This window comes from Erythranthe guttata, chromosome 14, assembly GCF_056151865.1.
Source record: "Erythranthe guttata isolate IM_541 chromosome 14, IM_541, whole genome shotgun sequence".
NCBI classification, from domain to species: Eukaryota; Viridiplantae; Streptophyta; class Magnoliopsida; order Lamiales; family Phrymaceae; genus Erythranthe; species Erythranthe guttata.
The window spans coordinates 23,644,438-23,664,793 of record NC_142546.1 but is presented as its reverse complement, the minus strand read 5'-3'; the positions used below and the strand labels follow the sequence as shown (position 1 = coordinate 23,664,793).

General features: G+C 34.0%; 2 protein-coding genes across 2 annotated transcripts; both read left to right on the top strand.

Moving 5' to 3' along the window:
• The first annotated feature begins 1,836 nt into the window (after positions 1–1,836).
• LOC105959279 (TATA box-binding protein associated factor RNA polymerase I subunit C) lies at positions 1,837–6,188 on the top strand. The gene is made up of 4 exons (XM_088813435.1): positions 1,837–2,088; positions 2,600–5,581; positions 5,780–5,862; positions 5,955–6,188. Exon 2 carries the CDS (start codon positions 2,675–2,677, stop codon positions 5,480–5,482), a length of 2,808 nt encoding a protein of 935 aa, XP_088669561.1. The 5' UTR covers positions 1,837–2,088; positions 2,600–2,674; the 3' UTR covers positions 5,483–5,581; positions 5,780–5,862; positions 5,955–6,188.
• Positions 6,189–15,032: 8,844 nt separating this feature from the next.
• On the top strand, positions 15,033–17,384 carry LOC105971055 (growth-regulating factor 7-like). Its single transcript, XM_088812823.1, has 4 exons — positions 15,033–15,485; positions 15,707–15,904; positions 16,014–16,323; positions 16,409–17,384. Exons 1-4 carry the CDS (start codon positions 15,074–15,076, stop codon positions 17,112–17,114), a joined length of 1,626 nt encoding a protein of 541 aa, XP_088668949.1. The 5' UTR covers positions 15,033–15,073; the 3' UTR covers positions 17,115–17,384.
• The last annotated feature ends 2,972 nt before the right edge of the window (positions 17,385–20,356 follow it).

Genomic DNA, 20,356 nt, shown 5'->3' with positions numbered 1-20,356 from the left:
TGCATGAAGAAATTATTTTCATGGAGACAGATTTTCAAACGACAATGATAATGTCTGTATCTTTAAATATATTAATAAGAAAAAAAAAATTTTTGGGAGGGAAAAATTAAAATCAACAGGCAAATTAAAGTAGTATTTAGGAAAAGGGGCATTTTTTGTGATAATGTTGTAATGATGAGGGAATCCACCAACACTTAATTATCAGTCTTTTCTCTATAGCCAAATTATTGGGGTGTTCACTCTGCCGATAAGCCGATCGAAACGAAAATTCTGTAAGTGCCAAGTGCAGAACCGAAAATTCGATTTGGAATTTCAATATTCCAATTTAATCAACCACACTTTCTCCAATATAATTCTTCTTGTTTTTCCATTTTTCTTAATTATAAAAACAGACATCCATAAATATATGCTACAACCCTCTCTCTCTCTCTCTGCTTCAATATATATATATATATATATACAGGGGCGGATTCTCAATATGGGAAGGGGGGGCTGTTGCCCCCCAAGAATTTGGAAAAAAAATATTACTTATATATACATATATATAATTACACTATAAGTATTTAATATAAATTATATATTAATACAAAAGGAAGGAAGATAAAGGAATAAAGTTATCAGGCCACTGCCGAGAAAAAGTAAAATTGGAAAATTTTATTAATTAGTAAATAATATATAATAATATCTTAATTGTATTTCAATTCTTAAGAGAAAGATTTAAAAAAAAAAAATAATTTTTTGTTAAAATAGGAATTGGTTTAACAATAGGTTTCTTCCCTTTTAATTCTCTCATATCCGTATCTTCTTCACACGTTCTTCACCTCGTTCCATTGAAGAAAAATCTCACGGTAATTATCAAACTTCTTCATCTCTATCTTTTTTATTTTATTATTTCTTATTCTTTAATTATATGTAAGAATTTTATTGAAGCATAGATGAATTGCTGATCTTTTTAGTACAGATTCCATCATAGATGAATTCTATTCGAAGAAAAAACGTAGAGCACAACTTAAATGATGTATTATTTTGGACGTATTTATTTGAAGATTTGGTTTATTGTCAAAAAAAAAATTAAACCACATTTATTTATTTATTTATTTTTATGTTGTTTATATTTTAATTATTTTTATCATACGTTCAGCCCCCCACCTAAATGTCTCACGGTCCGCCCCTGTATATATATATATATATATATATATGAATGATAGGTCACAATCTAAGGCTAACTGTGTGGTCGTAATCAGCATAGATTCTCAGTCTCTTTGTATCAAATAGCAGTTAAATTGACTGGTTTCTCTTAAATGATAGGCTGGACACCTAACTATATACCTAATAAACCAGAATAAATATACATTTAATATATATTTTTATATTTATTTATATAATATTTTGGGCCAAGTGCATCAAGTTCATAATTAAAGATACGGGGTCCAATTTCAAACATAGGCCCAACATATGAAATTTCAGTTACTTATGGGGTTTCTTTAATTTATACCTGGACCTACCGTAATTAAATTAATCAAAATAATATAAATAATGTATTTATCATTCGAGTTAATATTCACGTATTTTGTGATTTTCTCGTTTTCTCTTGAATTTATGGTTGATTTAGTTATCCGATGATTGTTCTCTTTAAATTGCTTAATTTCCTCTCGAATTTATGGATTTTTTTCTCATTTTCTCTCGAATTATATAGTATTTAGTAAATATAATTTTTTTTTTCTTTAAATTGAATAATTGATTTTATTTTATTAGTAAATAGATAATAGAACCAATATAAGTCCATTTTACAAAATCGAAATTAAAATCACTTAAAAAATAAATCCATTAATTATTATGCAAATACAGTAATCTTTTTAATAATCCAAAATTAAAAATAAAAAAAGGCCTAAAAAAATAATCTAAATTCGACGCCCTAATTACCTCCCACCGCAAAATAACCCCTCTTTATTCCATCCCTCCGCCGTACCCACCGTCACCGTCTCCGTCTCCGCCGTATCCACCGTCACTGCCGACGACGAATTTACCGTCGAATTCGCCGAGTCCTTCAAGACTGTCGCCATCTTTCTCTTCTTCCCCAGACCAAAGGTTAGTAGATTTTCCTTCTTTCATGTCTGAAAACTGCTAATTTGCCCAAATAATTCTGCTGTTTCTACACGAACACATAAACCACATGTTTCTGCTTATGCCCGCAATTTATCTCAGATGCTATCAGCTGATTGCGGCACTCATATACGGTGGAGGTTATAGATATTCAATTTTTACCCTGCGAGCTTCGATTTTGAACTTCTTTATTTCCCCCCTTTTGGGTTATCGGCTGTATACTTGAAAACTTAGAAGTTTTTCTCAGAGAAATTTAACACATGCCCCTAAATATTATCTACATTTCTGTTTCAGTACATTTACCCCTGCATTAGAAGATAATTTGAGCTTTCTCTTAAACATATAATTTCCCGGCAAAATTTTGATCCTCTGCAAATATATATTTCCTAACTCCTAGCAAGTGAGATATTCATTTTGGTTGTGGTAACTGGTAATACTGAAATGTTGTTCTCTGATATGCGGTTTGTAACGTATTTGCAATTTTGTTGTTTGGTAGGTTTAGAAGTACTGCTGTCTCGCACTCTGCAATCTGGATACCTTATAGCTTGCCGCCACCACCGCGGGAAAATAAATGGACCTAACGGCTGATTGGAAATCCCTTTGGCCCATTTCCTCCACCTTCTCTGCACCGCTTCTTATCCCGAATAAAATCACCGAGACATCCTTTGGTCCACTAATATTTAGGGCAAAGCCCAACTCCTCCACCACTCTACTCAACTCTCCCTCTCTGTCACCCCAGCTTCCGCCACCATATCCGCAACTCCCTCTTTCTCGGTTCCTGCAAAATTACAACTCTGTCCCTACCTCTGCCGCTGCTATTACTTCTCTCGGCCACCAGCTCCCAAATTACTCTTCTTACTTTCATGGCTTTAACTCTCTCCAGTTGCTTCAAATCCCAACGAAAAACTTGATCGTCGTGTTTTTTCCAACTGGGGAGAATTCTGATCATGTGGGGTTTTCTTTACTCTCCCTGAAAGAAGGCAATTTCAACGTTCGTTCGCAGGGCGGGAATATATTCGAGCTGGTGAAAGAGGGTAGTGCGAATCATCATCGAATCACCCGTTTGTTGGTAAACCCGGTTGATGATTTTTGTGGTGATGTGAATGGAGATAATAACAAACACGATAATGTTGTTACTGCTGGTTTTTTGATGGTATGCACTAGTTATTCAGTTTGTTGGTATAGAGTTGGAATCACTACTCTTCGTGGACAAGATGAATATTCGGTTTGTGTGGATTATCTGGGCTGTGCTAACATTAAGATTCTAAGGGGCAATCGAGTGGCCGGCGCATGTTGGAGTCCGCATTTGAGAGAAGAATGCTTGGTTTTGTTGGACAATGGTGACTTACTGCTGTTTGATGTTAGTTATTATTATGGAGAAAAGGCTGAGTCGATATCTTTGGTTAGAAACAACAATAACGTTGTTAAGAAGATAATGCAAGTTTCTTTGACTAATGAATTGGGATCAGAGAAAGAAGAAAGTGGTAATGAAGGCCGGTGTTGGTTTGAATGTGAGTTTAGTTGGCATCCTAGGATATTTATTGCCTCTCATAGCGATGGGGTCTTCTTGGTCGATTTGAGGTCTTCAGTGCATAATATCAGTTGTTTGTTAAAGCTTGAGACGTTGTCTATGGGCAAGAACGATGAATTTTGCGCACTCTCAAGGGCAGGTTCAGATGGATTCACCTTCACTGTTTCTACAAGATACTTGCTACTTCTTTTTGATGTGCGAAAACCATTGGCGCCAATATTGCGCTGGGCTCATGACATTCGAAATCCACGGTATTTGACTGTCTTTAGGTTGTCAGAGTTGAGAGCAAATGCAGACAATACATACAAGTTAGCTTTGGAATCAGGTTACTGTGTTGTATTGGGATCGTTTTGGGACAGCCAGTTCAGTCTTTTCTGCTATGGCCCTGATTGCAGAAGTGATAATAAATCTGTCTCTTCTGAAATTTCGAAGTTCTGCAACTTGTGTTATGCGTGGGGACTTCCTTCAGAGTTTTCATTGTCGGGCTCGGATTGTAAATGTGGTAGTTGTCTTGTGAGAGAGGAGTTTCTGAAAGCATCTCAGCCTGCTTGGATTGACTGGCGGCAGAAAAAACACTTAAATTTGGGGTTTAGTATTTTGAGTCCTTCTCTTTCTGCACAATTGTGTTCATTCGATAAGTTTGGTGGGTTTATTTTAATCAGGCTAACTTCATCGGGGAAGCTAGAAATGCAACAGTACTTCGCCGCGTATGAATCCAAGAATATTACAGAAGCAGGCCACAAAAGGAAAAAGTGTTATTTACAGGACAATCTTTTGTTCGACTGCAACCCTTCAGACTATGTTGGGGCAAAGAAATTTCAGCATCTGAAGTTGGATTTTCTTAATGCCTTCTTAGAAGGTAATCTGGCTAACTACGTCGCCCAAAGAAGAGTGACAGGAGCAGCCAGTGATGAAAATGCCCAGAAAAAGTATAAAGCGGATTCCAATTTTCATGAAGAGATATGTCATAGACTGAAAGCGTTTGGGCTTCAAAGAGAGCAATCATCTTGTGAAGTTTCTGCTGTGTTGAAAGATATTCACTTGCCGACTAGCATACACGAGATTGCTTTAAGGAGTATGTGTTCCGTTCTGCCTACAAGTCTATTGAAATTGGCTTTTTCGACTTACACGGATTTTAACGAGGATCTTGAAAATCACCAGGAACCTCTCGAGTTTCTCGAAATTCCCGAGCAAATCCACGGCCCGCCATTTTCTTTAAGAAAGCCATCTCACCGAAGCAATAAATGGTCGAGTAAAGTTAAGCGATCCGATTCCCTTATAGGTCCAGTGCTTCCTCCTGTTTTCTTGGCTACCCTTCATAATGTTTGCTTGGAAGAGCTTAAAGAGGAAAGAGACCTATCAAAAGAATACTCAGTTCAAGCTCAGTTGAAAGATCAATGTGACAAAGTCGTACAAGTTGTTAAGAAGCAATTTTCTGGTGCGGATGCAAAATCGCCGGATGAAGATTTCGTTTCTCTTGCAGATGATACTGAAGATATGAGCCCCGTGACTGAAAAATTGACATTTTCTTGTCATAAACCATCGTCTTTCTTGGAAAGTCCCTCGGATGCAAGCATGCAGAAACCTCGATCAGATTACATGTTTTCGAGTCATGTTTTTAGGAGAAGCCAAGAAGTTGCGTCTGAAATTAGTGCAGACATGACGGTTCAAGAGATATTTGATGTGGGGTGTCCGATAGAATTGAAGTTTGATGAAATCGGTATAGAATTTGGGGAGAAGGAAGCGGAGATATTCAGAGAGTTGAAGAAACGGGACTTGGATTTTCAAAGAAGCTATAAGCCATATCAGGACTATATTACTGGACAAGATGAACTCAAACAAGAATGAGCTGTATAACTGATTATAATTGAACAATCACTACGCTGTTTGCTGCTGCAATAAGTTTGAAATCCGCAAAGCATCTTCCTCAGCCAAAGATCGGAACAAGTAATTGACATTTTCCGTTCTTGATTTAGTAAATCGATCCTATTTCTCATTTCTAGTTCTTGATTACTAATGTAGTTGTGCATTAATTCTCCTAATCCTTTATTAATCGACTCTTAACTGCAGTTTTAATTATTTGACTTGTCAAAGTGACGGTTGACTGTTGATTAACCCCTCTCTTATGTCTGCCTTTTTTTCTAGAAATTCTGATTTCTGAGTTCAGAGATTCAAGCCTTGAAAGAATTTACGATCGGTTTCCATTGGAAACCGGGTCGACTAGGAAGGTAATATACCCAGTGGCTTCAATTTGCATTTGAGATGCATCCTGTGACATGTTATTTTATTTATTTTTTAACCTTTTTTTTTTCTAACGCAGTTAAATTTGGCGAGACATAAAAAGTGTTGGATGGGCCGCGGAATTTATACCGAGGTACTTTATTAACTACCCTAGATAATCTGTATTGCCAATAAATGCCAGATTGCAATACTTTATTTCATAACAGTAAATTCCAAACATGAAATGAAATAGTGTATAATCATAATACATTCGTACTCAAATCTTATTAATTCTATTAATACGATTTGCATTTTGCACGATGATTAAACTTAATTATCTATTAGTACTAATTTGCTTTGGGGGTGGGTAGGATAAGTTTTGTCCCTGATGAGCTCGAGCTCGTGCAGTGAGACTCAATCCCAAGATCTTCTCACATGCGATTAACGAATGCAATTAGTATAATAATCCTTCTCATCTAGTGCGTGCGAATATTCGATAATCGCATCTAATTAACTAATTATTAGTTTAGTGTTTCATAGATATGTGAACATATTAATCATTAAACTAATCAATCCTCATACATATTTTAATCCATGTGCATGTGAATAATCCGGGGTGTTGGGTTTTGAAGACCATGAAACCCAACTTCGGTCTTTGGGTTCGTTTCTCCATATTTTCCTATTTTTTTAATTTTCTTGCTAAAAAATAATCCTACAAACTAGGAAAAGTTTTGAGCTCCTAACTTTGTAAAATGACAGTTGTAGCCCTCCCTCCCTCGAGCCATGAACTCTCTATTAATTACCCTCAATTTTAAAATTATTTTTTTCCTTTTTTCGTGTAATTTTTTTAAGAAAAGCAAAACTCAACAAAGTATTAAGAGATGGAACTTTAAGTTTAAGTTTGAATTGTTCACCAAAAGTACGAAATGTCTATCGTAAGACATGACCTAGCGGTTAGAGCAAGTGAACCTAGGTTCGAATCATTTTACCAACGGTCGCTAGTTTTGTCACATGGTTAGCCTAGTGTGATGTACGTCCCTCGTCTTATGTTTACACTCGTCTTATATTTACACAGTGTACCTATATAATTGCCTACGGTTTCTTTCATTTAAAAAAAAAGTGCAAAAGGAACAAAGGCATATTACTACTTAAGATCAATGACTGAAATGACATATAACTAAATTAAGGTTGGAAGCATCTTACGTTTGATTATTCTAATACAGTTTGATTAATCTATGGTTTCTTTTCCAATCTCACTTTTGCATGACCAAGCTTTTTGTCATCTTTAGGTTGCCAACCCAACAAACCTTGATATAAACTTAATCACATCTTCCAATGTATACCACTAATTCATTGAGGCAAGAATTTCATTATTTTTTTAATAGAATCTAGGGTTTTGGGCTTTGTTAATTAATTAATTAATTAAGGAGTAATTAATTGTGAAGTATATCCATGAGTGGTGCCCAAATTCCAACCAAAAAATAAATGACTACTTTTTCTAACAAACCCTTTGGAATTTGATCCAAAAGGGGTCAAACCTTATCAGCCTCATTCTCCAGGCTTGATATAATCCAGGTTAGCCTTGGAACTATATTTTAATTAAGATTAGTTAAATACAGAAAAAAAAAAAAAAAGGTTAACTAATTTTCTTGTGGTCACGTCAGTGGCGGAGCCAGGAATTCGAGACAGGGTAGGCTTAACATTAACGGGGGTTCGGGGGCAGCGCCCCCGATTTTTTTTTTTTTTTTTTTTATTCATTCACGTAAAAATATAGCACAAAATAACTACAAATTTATAAACTTAAACTAATATAAGCTATATTAAATTACTTGGGTGGGTGGGCTTAACATTGATGGGGGTTCGGGGGCAGCGCCCCCGATTTTTTTTTTGTTCATTAACATAAAATAGCATAAAATAACCACAAATTATAAACTTCAACTCATATAATATAAATTTTTTGATAGATAAGCTAAACTAAATTACTTGGGTGGGCTAAATTAAACTATTTGGGGGGCTAATTATATATAGATATAATATATAGTATAAATTTTTAAATAATGAGAGTGGGCTGGAGCCCACCCTTGCCAAAGGGTGGCTCCGCCACTGGGTCACGTGCATGCCATGTGGGGAGTGAGAGAAATCTAGGGGGTTAAATTCAAGAAACATATGCTTCAATGCAGTTTGTCAAATAGACAGCCAAAATGAAGAAAAGATTGCCCTAAAATAGCTGGACCACTACCTTTTCACATTTGAAAGTGATAAATAAGTGGTAAATTTGCACTATATATATATCACATGCTACTTCTTGCTACCATATTAATAACTTGTGCCCCCAATTTTCAGGTCTTGTAGATATATATATATATATATATATATATATATATATATATATATATATATAATCGGTATAAAGTTAATTAGATAATTATTGCAATTTTTTGTTAATTAGATAACTATTGCAATTTTTTGTCTCAAAATATCTCCTTTCAATATATACATAGGGGTGGGGAAAAATTTAGAAAATGGAATTGAAGGGAAAGATGCTACCTTTTGGGAGTAGAGCTCAAAGTTGGGCAATTGGCTTTATAGAATAATCATGTGATGCAAGTGGTGGTATCTCTTAATTAGCTTTATACTCAAAAAACTATGATGGTATTAGAGTAGCTTCACTATAATGCTACATTACTAGCTAGTATATATATATATATATAAAATATAATGCATATATATTATATATATATGTTAGTATGGATTTGGCGTTAATTATCAATGTAACGGAAGCCTAAGTATGAGTATAACATAGTCGGATGTCGTATACGTTTGTATGTGACGAATGCGTTGTAAGGTTAGAGTTTGGTTTCTCCTAACACCGGCTGATTTTAGGACAACTGATAGGCTACTAATTTGATTCGCGGTTTCTAATTAAGGTTGTCATTACTAATTAAGACCCTAAAATCTCATGAACCGGCGGCCTTAATTAGAGAGAAGTGAACAAAAACCAAAGAGATAGAATTGCCAAGTATATATATATTAAAAAAGAAATGAATTAATGAACAAGCATAGTATATAGCAAACCCTAGAGAGAAGCTTGGAAACAAGTAGCCATACAGACACACAATCCTATGTGTGCCTACAGACCAGGACAAAACTTAGAACAGGCATGCATCTTCACTCCCTTAAAAATTCATCTACATACATGCATGTGTATCTCTCTCTCTCTCTCTCTCTCTCTCTCTCTCTCTCTCTCTCTATATATATATATATATATATATATATATATATATATATAAAAAAAAATTTTGTGTGTGTCTGTATTAACTTCGTTTTGACCAAGAAAAAAATAAAGAAAATCATAAATGATTAATCTGATAAGACATGCCTTTGGGATTACACATTTCTTGAGGTATATAGTAATTAAATAAAATTAATTGTCTTTCTTTAGCATTGATACCCGTAGGTTTCATGATGATGTTCTTTTTTGGACACAATTTAAATAAATATATTAATAAAAAAAAAAATCACTATTTTCCGTGCAAAAGAGCGTATATATGTATAAATGCAGCAGTTTTATGAGGGTGTTTTAATTACTGCTAAATTTAATTATTAATTAGATAGTGTAATTTCCCAATGAATATATTATTATTATACTAGTAAATAATAAAAGGACAGTGCTAAATGGCCAGAATCTGGCTGACCAGAATCAATTTTTTTATTATTTTTTATTTTTAATTTTAATGTAATACCATTTTTACCCTTAATGGGGTGTTGAATCCAAATCTAACGGTGGTGGGCCCGATTTTTGGGGCACAGAAACGAACCCGCGAGGAGGATCCGATCCGGGGCGAGTCATGATGGAATTTTTTTTATTTTGAATTCGAAAAATGCTATGGATGTGGCTCGAACGTGGGTTGCTTGAGAATGAACAGACACATTAACCACTATGACATTGCAAGCATTTGTTAAATAATTTGCAATAATAGTATATAGCGCAAACAAACAAATTATTATAATTAATGTTAAACAGATTATTAATTAGCATATTCATTATTATTAAATAATGTTAATTAAATTATTGAAAAAATGTAATATAATAAATAAAAAAGAAATTCAAAGGACTTGAGCTTAATCGATTTAAATCTTACGATCCGATTTAAATATTTGAATAAAATGTAAATGTAAAAAAAATGATTAAACTTTACAATTTATGATTTGATTCTCATGATTTTTACAAATTAAATTTTATTATTTTTTATAATAAAATTCAATTAAAAAAATATTACTTAAATTGTAAACAGTTAATTTGATTAGTACGTCATTGTTAATAGTTGAGCATAATCTATTCAAATCTTTGAATAAGCTTACGAATTGAAAGATTTGATCTTAACCGATTCAATCTTACGATTAACAAATATATTCTTACGATTTTAACGAATTATATTTTATTACTTTTATGATAAAATTGAATTACAAAAGATATTAAACTTTAATTATAAATAGTCAATTCCATTAATATGTTCTTGTCAATAATATATCTCTTTAAAATACTATTTAACCAAAAATTAAAAGAAAATATAATATTTTGATCCTACTCATAATCTATAGTATTTTTTAAAGTACGAAAATTAATTGTAATCAGTTATAATCTATTTTTTGTTAAAATAAACATGATCTATATTTTTTGTTTATAAATATGTTCTTGTCAATAATTGTCCTATAATAAAACAATTATTAATTTTTATATTAATATGTTTTTATCAATAATTGTCCTATAATAATATAATGAATAATTTTAATACGTTCTTATAAATAATTGAGGTTAATCGATTCAAATTAATTGACATGAGTTATAATCTTTTGTTTTTTTAAATAAACATATTATTATTATTATTATTATTATTATTATTATTATTATTATTATTATTATTATTACTACTAAATCAAAAGTGAACCACTATATGAGATTAGTGTATACCAAACATAATTAAATTAAAAGCAGTAGAGATTGGTCATTGGATCAAATAATTTTTTTTATAATGTGATTTTAATTTTGATGAGTTATTTATACTATATAAATAAAATAATACTTTATGTTATTATTTACTATACTAGTTTATTCATATTCTATACAACCTAAATTACACTATTTTTCTAGAGCCTGATGCGAAAAAAATGTTGTGGTATAGATCTTTAAAATATAAAAATTAAAGACTAAACTTGATGGGAAAGAGAATTGATTAAAAATTTAGTTGAGTAGGAGAAATAAATTGGGTCATTGGGTGGCTCCTCGTCTTTAAATACCATCATTTATTTAGTATATTATATTAAATACGCATAAGACTATACGCATAGAGAGAAATGCATAAATTATAACTTAAGGGTCAGATTAGTAAATTGACCTTTTTCTGGATGACCAGAATCTGGCCAACCATCATTACCGATAATAAAATACTAAATAGTATTATTATTTAATTGATGACGCATTGGGAAACTCCCATGAACAGTAATGTTTTTCCTCAATCTCCCAACAGTTTTTGTCTTTCTGCATATCTACTGTATGTGACTGTTTCTTTTTTTCAACAAATATTTTGGAGCCATCTTATAAATTCATACGTTAATTACTTTTTGTTACAACCGAATTAATTAATTCATTATTAATTCCATAGTTTTTGAACAAATGTTTAATCCTAATAATAGATATTTAGTTGTAGTAGAAATTAAATTTATAATTAACAAATATGTAAAATATGGAATTTTATTAACTAATTATTAATTCTCGCAGAGCATCTAGGGTGGTAGAGTTTTTATATAACTACGTGGATTATTTGACTGCATTCTATGGAGAGTTGACTTGTTGAATGTATAATTACAACTGTACCCTACGACTGAAATTCAAACGGTTAGGTACTACTTACTAGGACTAGGGTTTTCTTGAAGAATCTAAATATTATGTTTTTTGGGGTTATTTCTAATTTATTTTTCAGAAATATATTTTGAGGGAATAATTTGAAAATTAAATTAATATTTGTTTTAAAATTTTAGATGAGATGAATTGCACTGTGTGACAATCAAATCATGTCTGAACTGGAGAGAAATTTTAGTAGTTGAGTACGATATTTTATTTCGTGAAGTTAAAATTACGCAACTTAACTATGTGTTTTCCAAGAAAATTTTGAAAGAGATGGATTAATAACTGTATATATGGTAGTAAAAAAAATGATTTGTGTATGATTTATGTACTACGAGACTTTGTCCAAAGCCACCAACTAATGGGACTATATTCATTAATAACAAATGTACAACTCATTAAAGCGTTGTGACGGGGCATTTAAAATTTGGGACAGTGTGAAATGTTAATCAGCATGCGGTACGTTTAATGGCAGAGTACAACTACTAAAGCCATACGGCATAGGGTAGTTTTATTTATGACTTAGGAATGTGCTTGGCCTACTAATTTTGCTACCAAATCCAATGCAGTTACTCATTTAGATTTATTCCGATAAATAGAAATAAATAATTAATTAGGGACAAATTAATTAAAATGAAAGCTAGTACACAAAATTTAAAATTAACCTAGTGTTACTATTAGATCTTTCCCTATAACTTGTAGTTTTAAAATCTATTACATTCATTAATATCTATTACGCTCTCAGTTTCATTATAATTGTTTGTCTTTATAGCTTTGTACGAAGATTAATGAACGTGTCAAATGTGACATGATTTTACAAAAATATATATTTCTCGACTAAAATAACCATGTCCACCGATTAATAAGCGTGAGTGTCGACGAGAATTAATAAATGTAAAATCGAAAATTTTGCAATTAATGCTGAATTGGAACTCTAAAATAACAGATGTTTCGGAACGGGATATTATAAATCGTTGGTGACTATGACTATTGATTATTGATTTTCATTTTCCAGAAAAAAAAAAAAAATAGACGAAAGAAGAAAAATCAAAGGAGGAAAATAAAAAGGCAAAAGAGAAATACAATGTGGGTAAAATAAAAAGTAAAGTAGAGGTTAGAAATTAAAAGGGTAAATTGGGTCCCAAACCATCCCTGTCGGCAAAGAGGAAGCGAACCTCTTCAATCCACATCTCGCTCTCTCCCACCCGGCAAAATACACTCACACACACACACATATGTATACGTATTTATGTATGTATGTATTTATTTATACGCGCGTCTCTACATATACGGAAGCGGTATTTATTATGTAATAAATGTACATTATACGTATATATGGAGTGCGTGTGAGTGAATAAATGTATTGTTATGGGAGAGGGGGGGGACCATCGATGTGGTGAGTGGGTCCCACACACCACGCCACCCACCGCTGACACGTCTCAATCACCACCCCCCACCCCACCCCCCCAACCATCACCACCCCCACCCCTTTCTCTCTATACAGTTTTATCCTCTTTTGTCTTCTTCTTACCACACTGTCAGTCAGGCAGCTGTTGGGATTCCAATTACATGATGTGACTCAGGTATCCGTATCCGTATATCTACACTCATGCCTCTTCATCTACGTATTTTCCTCCAATTATGCAATTTTATTTTTATTATTATTATTATTATTATTTAAAAAAATTAGTTATTTTGTTATTTATTAATGGGTTTGTACCATTAATAGTTTAATTATTTGTTTTTTGCCCTCTTTTATAGAGGGCCTAATGTAAAGAACAATTGACGGGTTTTTTCGGTTGGCTTTTTAAAAAAGAAAATATTTTCAAAGACTTTGGAAGAATATTGTGTATATGCCCTAATTTGTATATGCCCCCCAAAAGTCGCACTTCCTTCATGCGTGTGTCCGTACTGCCTTTTCTTTTTGTCCTTTTCTTATTTCACTAAATAATTTAGGGATTTAAATATTATTATTTTCATATTTTGGTTTGATTTACGGTCGCGCAAAATGCTAATGTGAAATTGAAGTATTGTATTATGACGAATCGAATTTTCTAATCAGGTTATTTTCATGAAAAGTGTGTTTAGAGAATGAACAGAGTAGAGAGAGAAAGTAGAGAGCGGGAGAATGTGTGTTGTGTGTGTTTTGGGGGGAGAAAGATGAAGAGAGAAATCGGTGAAGTATATCGAGTGATTTTTAATTATTGATCTGCACATAATCACACACATAAGTAGGGATGCAAGTTGGAACGGGTTTTCCAATTTCCGTCGGTTCCGATTCGAAAAGTTCCGATTTTGGAATAATTTTTTTCATTTCGGCCTCCGAAATTCCGATTTCCGCAATTTTCCGATTTTTTTGGATTGGAATTGGAATTATATAAAATAAAATTGGAATTTCCGATTTCCGATCCGATTTAATTTCGAAATTAATTCCGATTTTTTCCCGAAAAATACACCTATAAATTACTATGCATTTGACCCGCTTGACCAAATTCCTATATTACCCTTTTATTAAATTAATTATCAAAAAAATCCGTTTTACACTAAAGAATAAAGATCTCAATTAACCCACCCAATTAAATTTAAATTCAATTTATTAATTCATTAGGTGTGATGATGTTCATCTATGGAAGTCACGTGCTTGGTTTATATTTTTCAATTAGCCTAGCTATATAAATTTTTTAGACTCTAATTTAATTTAATAAGTTTCGTTTCTTTGACCAGGAATACCTAAAAGTGAATCAAGAAAACAAAATAAATTTATTTAAAAGATTCTTTAAAGTATAAAATATTTAGATGAAATACAACATACATGCATGTTAATACATTTATAGAAATCATATACTATAATTTATAAATAAATAGTAAGAAAGAAGATAGTATGTATAGTAGTACCAAAGAGTACTGTAGTAGTTTTTGTCTCAAACAATTCAGACAGACGCAGTATATATCCATCCAATCTTCTCTCTCCTCTTTCTCTCTCTAACTCTTTCTCTATTCTCTCTCTCTCTCTCTCTCTCCAATAATTAAAATTAATTTGACAAACATCAAACTCACTAAACAAGAACCACTGTGTTTTCTCCTTTTCAGCTCTCCAAAACCAAACATAGCACCTATATTACATTCTCAACTATATACATACATATTATTACATCATACACTTTCTTTCTTTCTTCTCTATAATTAAAGAAAAGAGAAATAAATATTCATGGCGGTACTTCCTCCAACAAACCCAGCTCCTGTCTCCGCACCCAACACCAACAACAACTGCTAGTTACGTTTCTTTGTAGTAATCTTTTTTCTTTTTCTTTTTTATGGATTTTGGTGTGGTCGGCTTCGACGGTTTCGTGTGCTCTCCATCTCCAACGACCAACAATGGCGGCGGCTTCTCCTTAACAAACGCGGCGGCGGGGGAGGGTGGTAATAGTAACAAGCAGAAATGGGGCGGTGGGTTTGGATTTCTGAAGCAAGAGAGAGCAATGAATGAAGCAGAATCCAGGGATTTTAAATTGGCCAAGATGACTTCACCTTCTTCTAATAATGGCGGCGAAAATAATAATAATAATAATATTCCTTTGCTGCAGAGATCTAATATTAATGGCAGCAGTAATAATAATAATATTCACAGTGAAAGCCATCATCATCAGCAAATGCTCAGCTTCTCCTCCCCCAACTCCCACACCACCACGTCATTCCCTTATTACCACCACCACCAGAGAAGCGCAGGTTAGCACCACTCTATGCTTTTTCCTTAAAATGCGCAGCATCAGCTTTCTCTCTCTTGCATGTAGATAGAGAAGCTCAAGGTATAATGTGGTAGTGTTTGGTCATATATCTTTCAAATCTTATCCACAAAGAACAGTTTTTTTTTTTTTATTTCTTTTTACTGTGTTGTCTCTTCAATAAAAATTGGAGTTTAATATCATCTGTATATATTTTTTGAATAGCAGCAATGCAAGGGGGGGTATTATCAGGTGTGAGAGGGCCTTTTACACCATCGCAATGGATGGAGCTTGAGCATCAAGCTTTGATCTATAAATACATCACTGCTAATGTACCCATTCCTTCTTATCTTCTCAACCCCATCACTAAAGCTTTCGAGTCCGCCGGTTTCTCCCCCTTCTCCGGCCTCAGATCCAATGCTTGTCAGTATCTTCTTCTCTAGTGGTTTATTTTTTAATTTTAATTTTGATTTTGAAGAAGATGTTTGATTTGTGTGTTTTTTTGTATTTTGATTTTGGGGGGAATATACAGTGGGATGGGGCTCTGCTTTCCATCTAGGGTTTTCCAACTCCGACCCCGAACCAGGGCGGTGCCGGCGAACCGACGGGAAGAAATGGCGGTGCTCTCGAGATGCAGTAGCTGATCAGAAATACTGCGAGCGCCATATGAACAGAGGCCGCCATCGTTCAAGAAAGCCTGTGGAAGCCCAGCCTGGCAACTCCGCCCCCTCCACCACCACCACCACCGCCGCCGCCAAGCTGACGTCAGCATCCGTCGTCGGCGGCGGCGCACTCCCGCACCACCATATCTCCGGATTGGCACCCAATATCAACAACAGCAGGTCATTATTTATGCAAATGCAGTTTCATTAATCCTTGATATTTTTTATTAAAAATGTAACTAATGATTTTTTTTTATACCGACAGAAACGCAGATACGGCGTCGTATCCGAAGCTCAGTCTGAAAGATAACAATAACAACAACAACAACGCTTACGAAGAAACGACGTCGCTCTCGGAATTCGGATTAGTCTGCTCCGATTCCTTACTCAACCCCTTAAACAGGAGCTCCTCCCTCATCAACGGCGGCGCCGCCGCCGCTTCTCCAGACAATCTCAACGGCCACGATCAGACCACCAAATCATCCCACCACCCACTCATCCGGCAGTTCATGGATGACAGCTGGCCCAAAACCCAGCTCTCCATTTCCATCCCCACCGACGAACTCAAAACCTCACCGCCGCCGCAGAGATTATCCGGTGACCTAGAAATGGGGTTGGGGGTGGGCCCCCCAAATTGGGTCCCGATTTCTTGGGGGCCTTCCATGGGAGGACCTCTCGGAGAAGTTCTACACAACAGTGCAAGCACAAGCGAATGCAAGAACACCACCACCGCCGGCGCCGGCGCCGGCGCCACTAAGCCGTTGAATCTGATCGATAGCTGGGATAATAGCCCTCGTTTGGCATCTTCGCCGACGGGGGTTCTTCAGAGGGGGTCGTTTGTTTCGCTGTCGAACAGCAGTGGGGGCAGCAGCCCCCGTGGAGGCGGTGGTGAGAGTAGCAGGATTCTTGATGGGCCGGGCCTTTTCAATGGGCTTTTCTCTGGCCCGGTTCTTACCAATCCATCCCTCTAATTAATTAATATTACCATCCCATCTTTAATTTTTTTTTCCACTTAATTAATTGTCTTAATTAGAACTTAATTGCTTCATTTAGTAGTAAAATGACTCTTGAGTGTATGTTTTGTTTATTTAATTGTTTGTTATTTTGTAGATTTTATTTTTCCCCTTTAACCATTTTGTTAGGATGGTAGGAAGGAAGCATAGCATGGTTTGTACGTAGGTGGGGATGATGCATTTATTACGTACGGCGTCGTTTTGGTGTGGTTATATATTAATTAGTAAGTTAAATGTTATTATATTGAATGTTTGTTGGTTTTTTCCTAAAAACAATAAATTACTTAAATTTGGTACAAGGCAGAAACATGTGTATTGCAAGATTTTTATGAACATTTTGTGGTCACTTTAGGAATAGGGACCATAGAAATCTTGTTCGAAGTGTTGGAAGATCTTTCTTTAATTGCTTTGGTCTTTAAGGTGGTCCATTACACAAGATTTTGTTGAAAGTTTGGCCAAGATTGAAAGGATTTTGTATACCCCATTTAACACACTAGACCAACCATTTGTACGGTTTGTTTTCTTTTAACCAAATAGTGTTTTTGTTTAGGCCAAGTACACTTAATTCAATTTTGGGTATTTGTTTAAAATGTAGACATCTTGAAAAAAAGGGGTTACTTCATAGTATATCCGTTTTCATCAAGATCAAGTTTTTCGGTTTCGAACAACGTCTGGATGAACTATGCATACACAAAAAGTGCAACTGAAGCGTGGTACTGTTGTTCTTAGGATTGTACGTCCATGATATAATTCTCATACGAAAATGATTTGGGCACATTGTCATCAGTTAGGGTTTGGCTATCGAGTTAATGGCCAAGTTTCTATTGGGTTGTGCCGTTTAATTGGTTGGGCCAGCATTTAAGATATTTTTGCATAGTGGGCCTTTTTTTTAATTCGAGCAAGTTACAAGTTTATGTATGAGGCCAATTCATAAATATCCTCTTCGATTGGGCCGTTTAATTAATTGGGCCAGAATTTCATCTTATTTGTGCGATGTGCCTTTTAAGCAATCCGCGCAAGTTACGCTTTAAATAGGCCGGGTTACAAGAATGTTGGGCCGAATTGAGAAGTTTTGTTTCATTGGGCGTCTTAGCAAAATTGGGCCGGGTTGCAAGTTTTTCTTCGGCCTTTAGTTTGTTGGGCCGATTGAGAAGTTTTGTTTGGTTGGGCTTCTTAATTAACTCGGCTGGGTTACAAGTTTTTCTTGGGTAAGGCCTTTTCGGTAATAAGGCCGAGTTTAAAATTATTCTTGGGTTGGATAATTTAATTAATTAGGCCGTGTTTATTAAAACAGCTTCTAAATATCTCCGTAATTGGGCCGTATAATTAATTGGGCCAGTATTTTATTGATTTTGTATGATGGGCCGGATAAAAAATTTATTGGTTTGTGCCTTCAATTTATGGGGCGGATAAAAAAATTGTTTTGCTGGGCGGGTTAAAAAAGTTCTCGCGTAGGCTCTTTTCGTTAACTGAAATGATTTGTGCAGGCACTTTGTTTTACCATTCTTGAAAAATCAAAAGGTAAATTTCCACAAAAACTCTCTCAAGCTTTTGTACTTCGATTTCAGATTCCGATCGAGACGATAACAGATCGGAGGCAATTCTTACATTTTTTTGATTGTTTCGTTACGTAGATTACGATTATTGAAGTTTTTTTTTAAGCGAAGCATTTTGTTTTACTCGCGTGATTCTACACGAGTACAGTTGAGTTACTCGTGTAGAACCACGCGAGTAGATGAATGTAATTTTTTATTTTTTATTTTTTTAAATTCGTATGTTTTCTATTGAAAAAAAAAAAAAATTGAGGTCGTGTGTTACTATGCAAACAGAGGATTTGTGCTCGTGTGAAACCACGCGAGCTCAGTTTATCGAGCTCGCATAAAATCACACGAGCTTTATTATTTTTTTATTTTTTGAAAACACGCGAGGAGATCTATTTTACTCGCGTGCCTGCACGTGAGTAAAATTGGTATACTCGCGTGTTTTCACACGCGCAACTTTAATTTTTTTTTTTTTAATTTTTTATTATTATTATTATTATTATTATTATTATTATTATTATTATTATTATTATTATTATTATTATTATTATTATTATTATTATTATTATTATTATTATTATTATTATTATTATTATTATTATTATTATTATTATTATTATTATTATTATTATTATTATTATTATTATTATTATTATTATTATTATTATTATTATTATTATTATTATTATTATTATTTTTTTTTTTTTTTTATTTTTTTTTTAAATTAAATACTAATTCAGTTTTTTTGTTAAATTGTAGATGGCCGGAGGTAGAGGGAAAAGTTTAATGAGTCAAGTTACAGGAAAATGTAAGAGTTTAATGAAAGCTTTCGGTCGGAAGTCGAACAATCCGGATGATCCCGATCGTATTGGAGATCGGGAAGTTCTTGCATCCGATCGTAGAATGAAAGCGACGACAATTTATGTCAATCCAGCTACAGTTACTTGTACTGATGATGCCCCATGCTCAATATCTCCATCTTGTACCCGGAAGGGGGAGGGGTCGTGGGGGATCGAGGACTGGGGGTAGGGGATCGAGGGTTCGATAGTAGGACGGTTATGACAATTGTTTTTTATTTTAACTATTATTTTTCATTTTCATTGGTTCTGTACTAGGATGATTGTTACTCGTTTTTCTATTTTGATTGTGTGGAACAATTACTTGTTTTTCTGTTTTTATTGTTTTGAACGATTACTCGATTTTCTATTTTGATTGTGTTGGACGATTACTTGATTTTCTATTTTTATTGTGTCAAAAAATTACTCTGTTTTCTATTTTGTATTTTAAATATGATTAAAAAAAAATTGTAGTCGCCTAGTTTTACGCGAACAGAGACCATGTACTCGTGTAATTCTGCGCGAGCAAAAGCTCTTTGTTCGCGTGAAACTACGCGAATACAATTTTAATTTTTTTTTAATGCGATTTAATTTATTATTAATTAAAAACAAACTTACTCGCGTGATTTCACGCGAACAGGGATGTTTTGCTCGCGTGAAATCACGCGACCAAATCTTCTCTGTTCGCGTGAAATCACGCGAGTAAGATTTTTTATTTTTTTTAATATATTTTTACAACTTATTATTATTATTATTAAAAAAAAATAATTGTGCTCGCGTGATTTTACACGAGCACCGACTCAGGTCTTGTGTGATTTTACAC

What these genes read in the sequence shown, in the direction of transcription:
- LOC105971055 (XM_088812823.1), top strand. Translation starts at nt 15,074, where the DNA reads ATGGATTTTGGTGTGGTCGGCTTCGACGGTTTCGTGTGCTCTCCATCT. An exon ending in CCACCACCAGAGAAGCGCAG is followed by an intron (nt 15,486 to 15,706) that starts GTTAGCACCACT and finishes TTTTTTGAATAG; the next exon opens with CAGCAATGCAAGGGGGGGTA. An exon ending in CGGCCTCAGATCCAATGCTT is followed by an intron (nt 15,905 to 16,013) that starts GTCAGTATCTTC and finishes GGGAATATACAG; the next exon opens with TGGGATGGGGCTCTGCTTTC.
- LOC105959279 (XM_088813435.1), top strand. Translation starts at nt 2,675, where the DNA reads ATGGACCTAACGGCTGATTGGAAATCCCTTTGGCCCATTTCCTCCACC.